This window comes from Hakea prostrata, chromosome 6, assembly GCF_041222555.1.
Source record: "Hakea prostrata isolate BN-2017 chromosome 6, UWA_Hpros_2, whole genome shotgun sequence".
Classification (NCBI taxonomy): domain Eukaryota; kingdom Viridiplantae; phylum Streptophyta; class Magnoliopsida; order Proteales; family Proteaceae; genus Hakea; species Hakea prostrata.
Window position 1 is genome coordinate 17,294,175 of NC_142605.1, and position 5,002 is coordinate 17,299,176.

Sequence of the window (5,002 nt, forward strand, 5' to 3'; positions counted from 1 at the left end):
CCACCTTCAAGGTCGAGAATTTCGACCTCTCGGGCACCATCCCAAAGGAAGGAGACTACAACCCCTCGATCAAGGGGGGAACGTGTCGAGTCCGATGAGGATGGTACAAGGGAAAACCGGCTACGAAGGCGAGTGGCCGAGGTCGAACGAAAGCTGGAAGATCGGGATCATGACGAGGATCTTGACGTAGTAGATCGGGAGCCTTTCTCAGACGAAATCATGAACATGCCTCTCCCTAGAAATTTCATCATGCCTACCTTCACCCCTTTTGAAGGAAAAACAAACCCAAAGGAGCATATCAGCTACTTTAAATCAGTGATGACTGTGCTAGGTCGGGAGGATGAATTACTTTGCAGAACTTTTCCAGCGTCACTCAAGGGCCCGGTTATTAAATGGTTTAGTAGTCTGCGACCGGCGTCAATAAATAATTTCCGGGAGTTGGCCCAGAAATTCATAGCCCGATTCCGAAGCGCGATCGGGAGTAAAAAGACGTCTGACAGTCTCTTTGGCATACGGCAAGGCCGAAATGAGTCTATTCGGGACTATCTGAAAAGATTCGACGAAGTTGCCATCGAGATCGAGGAGCTCGATGATCAAGTAGCATACAGTGCACTTTGGAGCGGCATTACTCACCAAAGGCTTCTGGAAGTCTTGCTGACGGACAAGCCAAGAACGTACGGAATGCTGTTACGCAGGTGTCAAAAGCAAGCCAGTGTTTATGAAGTAATAGATGCCCGAGTTAAGGCTGATTGGGACAGAAGATCAGATCGGGACGTGGAAAAACCATCCCCGAGTGACAAACATCAGAGGCCAAAAAGTAACTGGAAGCGTGAACAAGTAAACTATACTCTTTTAAACTCAAAGCCGTCAGAAATTCTGATGAGTATTCGGGATAAAAAGGAGTTGAAATGGCCCGGAAAGATACGTGCACCTCCAGAGGATCGGGATATGACAAAATATTGCCGGTTCCACCAAGATTACGGTCACCATACGGATGCTTGTCGGAATCTAAAGTTTGAAATAGAGAAATTGATTCAACAGGGAAAGTTGGGTCAATATGTAAGTCAGTCGGGTAAGAGTCGAGTATATTCACCTGCGCCAAAGAAAAGAGGCCGATCCCCAAGTCCAAAGGAGCTTGTCAAAAAAGCGGACAAGGGAAAGGAGAAGGTTGATCGGGAAGAAACACCTGTGTACGTCATTATGGGGGGACCAACTGTGGAGTCAATCAGAAAGGCAAAGCAAAAGGCTCGGTTCGTAGGGGTTGTTCATTTTCCTAAGAAAAGGCAAAATCCGGTATGTCCCGAGCCCATAACTTTTACGGACGCGGACTTAGATGGTGTCACGTCACCACATGATGACGCAATTATCATCAAAGTCAAAATAGCAAACCGGGAGGTTCACCGAGTTCTGGTGGACACAGGATCCTCTGTCGACCTCATCTCATATGATGCCTTCAGAAGATTGAAGTTGGCTGATGATTTGTTAACACCATCATCAACGCCACTATACGGTTTCGCAGGATCATCTACAGTGGCAGAAGGAACGATCCATCTGGATCTCAAAGTTGGAAAGTCACCCCGAGATACTTTGGTTCGGGTGAACTTCATGGTGGTCAGGGAGCTATCGGCATATAACGTCATTCTGGGACGACCAACATTGAACGCACTTGAAGCAGTGGTGTCTCCCAGGCATATGAAGTTAAAGTTCCCAACCGAATCAGGAGTCGGGGAATGTTGCTCAGATCAATCGGCTTCCCGACAATGTTATACAAACTACTTGAAGGAAAAGCGTAAGCCAGAAAGCTCGGGAACGGCCATGAACGTCGAGGTTCGGGATGATCGTGATGAAGAAAGCATGCAACGGGCGAAACCCGTGGAAAAGCTGGAAAGGATCCAACTTAGTCAATCCTTTCCTGACCGAGGAACGTTTATTGGCTCAGAGCAGCCAGACGATTTCAAGAAGGAACTTACCCGGTTCTTGTGTGATAATGCGGATATCTTCGCATGGTCAGCAAATGATATGCCCGGGATAGACAGACAGGTAGCAGAGCACAAACTCTGGATACAGAAGGATGCAACCCCGGTCATCCAAAGACGAAGAAATTTTGCGATTGAAAAGCATGAGGCAATCAGGGTCGAAGTTGAAAAATTGGAGAGGTCGGGTTTCATAGAACCAATCGAATGCCCGACCTGGCTTGCCAATGTAGTTATGGTTAAGAAAGCAAATGGGAAATGGAGAATGTGTACCGACTACACTGACCTGAACAAAGCCTGCCCTAAGGATTGCTACCCTCTCCCGAGGATTGATCTTCTGATCGATGCCACTGCTGGACACGAAGTCCTTAGTTTCATGGACGCATACTCGGGATATAACCAGATCTTGATGAGTCGGGAGGACGAGAAACACACTTCCTTTATGACTGATCGGGAGAGTTATTACTACCGAGTAATGCCGTTCGGGTTAAAAAATGCAGGGGCAACTTATCAAAGAGCTGTCAATAGGATTTTTCAAAGGCAAATCGGGCGGAACATGGAGGTATATGTAGACGACATGCTTGTAAAAAGCTTGGTTCGGGCAGGACATTTGGCTGACTTGGAAGAGACATTTGATGTTCTCAGGACATACTGAATGCGCCTGAACCCTGAAAAATGCGCCTTCGGGGTTTCCTCGGGAAAGTTTCTTGGGTTCATGGTTTCCCAAAGAGGAATCGAGGCTAATCCAGAAAAGATTCAAGCACTGATCGAAATGACACCACCAGTTACCATAAAAGAAATCCAGTGTTTAACCGGGAGGGTGGCCGCTTTGAATCGGTTCATATCCCGAGCTGGGGAAAAGTGTAACACGTTCTTCAAAGCCTTGAAGACTACGTCAAGCTCGGGAACAGTCACTTGGACACCAGAATGCCAAGAGGCCTTCGATCATCTCGTAACATATCTCGGGACAACACCTGTTTTGGCCCGACCTCTGTCTGGAGAGGCTCTTACGATCTATCTGGCAATCTCGCCAACGGCGGTCAGTGCAGTTTTGGTTCGGGGTGATACCGTTCAGAATCCGATCTACTATGTGAGCCATGTGCTTATAGATGCTGAAAAGCGGTACCCGGACATCGATAAGCAGGCGTTGGCACTTCTCGTGGCATCACGAAAACTAAGGCCTTACTTCCAGTCGCACCCGATAATAGTCCCGACTAACTTCCCATTAAAGAAAATACTCCAAAGACCTGATGTAGCAGGGAGGATGGTCGGGTGGTCTATGGAACTTAGCGAGTACCAGATTGAGCTCAGGCCGAGGACAGTCATAAAAGCCCAGGTATTGGCCGACTTTGTCGTCGAAAGCACTATACCACAGAAGAATGACCAAATGCCTACGGATGGAGTATCCGAGTTGTGGATTCTACATGTTGATGGTTCGAGTAGTGTTTCAGGATCGGGAGCAGGCTTGACCCTCTGTAGTCCCGAGAACTTCACTATCAGCTATGCAATAAGATTCAAATTCCCAGCCTCAAACAATGAAGCAGAGTATGAGGCTGTCATAGCAGGCTTGCGAGTGGCCCGAGCCCTCAGGGTTCGGGAACTGGAAGTAAGAAGTGATTCTCAAGTGGTTGTCAACCAAATCAGGGGGGAGTATGAAGCAAAGGATGAAAGAATGGCTAAATATTTGGTCAAGGTTGGACAGTTTCAAACCTTCTTTGAACGGGTAACATACCGACAGATACCAAGAAAGGAGAATGAAAATGCAGATGAACTCTCCCGACTGTCAATGGCAAGTTACAAAAACTTGGACTCGGCGGTTTACATTGAAGAATTAAATAGCCCGAGTATCCAAGAAGTAGAGACCTTTGAGATCAGCAAGGAACCAGACTGGACCACACCTCTGATTGCATATATTCGGGATGACATTCTCCCGACTGATCCAAAGGAAGCAAAAAGAGTCCGGAATCAAGCCGCTCGGTTCACCATGGTCGGGGAGCACCTGTATAGGAGGTCCTTCACGAATCCTCTCTTGAGATGTGTTGGGCCATCCCGAGCGAGTTACGCCCTAGCTGAAATCCACGAAGGCATATGTGGTGCACATATGGGTGGGAAGGCGTTGGCACAAAAAATATTAAGGTCGGAAATATTCTGGCCTACAATACAAAAGGACGCGATTGAATATGTCCGTAAGTGCGAACGATGCCAGAAACACGCTAATGTCCCAAAGTTACCAGCGGTCCCCATGGTATCCGTCTCCAACCCGACGCCATTTGCGATGTGGGGAATGGACCTTGTCGGGAAACTACCAAAAGCTCCTAAGAATCGGGAGTACATGGTGGTTGCAATAGATTACTTCACAAAGTGGGTCGAGGCTGAGCCATTATCTTCCATCACGGAGAAACAGATGGAAAAGTTTTTTCAAGAGAAGATAATATATAGGTTCGGGATACCCCGGATATTAGTGACGGACAATGGCAAACAATTTGAAGGCGCCGGGTTCAAATCCTTTTGTATGAGGTACCATATTGAACATCGATTCGCTTCGGTTGCCTACCCCCAGAGCAATGGGCAAGTTGAGGTCACCAACAGGACACTTCTCGATGGGATCAAAAAAAGGTTGGAAGATAATCGGGCAATGTGGGTCGAGGAACTCCCGAGTGTCCTCTGGTCATACAAAACTACGGTGCGAACCCCAACTGGTGAAACCCCTTTTTGTTTAGCTTATGGGACTGAAGCCCTAGCTCCCGTGGAAGTATTGGCTGGATCATTACGTTATGATACGTTTAACGAACAACAAAATGATCAAGGGCTCAGGGAGAATTTAGATCTTTTGCAAGAATCCCGGACAAAGGCACAACAGAAGAATCTATTGTATCAAAGGAGAGCGGCACAACACTACAACTCTCGGGTTAACAACCGAAGATATAGATCGGGAGATCTGGTTTTAAGACGAACAGGGGCTTCAGACCCAAGAAATCAAGGAAAGCTAGCTCCAACATGGGAAGGGCCTTACCTGGTGGAAAAAGAAA

The 5,002-nt window shown here is 47.3% G+C and overlaps 1 protein-coding gene across 1 annotated transcript; it reads left to right on the top strand.

Annotated features, from left to right (window-relative positions):
• Positions 1-318: 318 nt before the first annotated feature.
• On the top strand, positions 319-4,489 carry LOC149012397 (uncharacterized). The gene is made up of 4 exons (XM_089157595.1): positions 319-2,040; positions 2,474-2,535; positions 2,703-4,308; positions 4,463-4,489. The coding sequence occupies exons 1-4, from the start codon at positions 319-321 to the stop codon at positions 4,487-4,489; spliced, it is 3,417 nt and encodes a 1,138-aa protein (XP_089013721.1).
• The last annotated feature ends 513 nt before the right edge of the window (positions 4,490-5,002 follow it).

Excerpts from the sequence above, each read along its gene's own strand:
- LOC149012397 (XM_089157595.1), top strand. The coding sequence starts at position 319 with ATGACTGTGCTAGGTCGGGAGGATGAATTACTTTGCAGAACTTTTCCA. Across the intron at positions 2,041-2,473 it reads TGCCCGGGATAGACAGACAG|GGGCAACTTATCAAAGAGCT; the intron begins GTAGCAGAGCAC and ends TAAAAAATGCAG. Across the intron at positions 4,309-4,462 it reads CTAAGAATCGGGAGTACATG|GCGCCGGGTTCAAATCCTTT; the intron begins GTGGTTGCAATA and ends AACAATTTGAAG.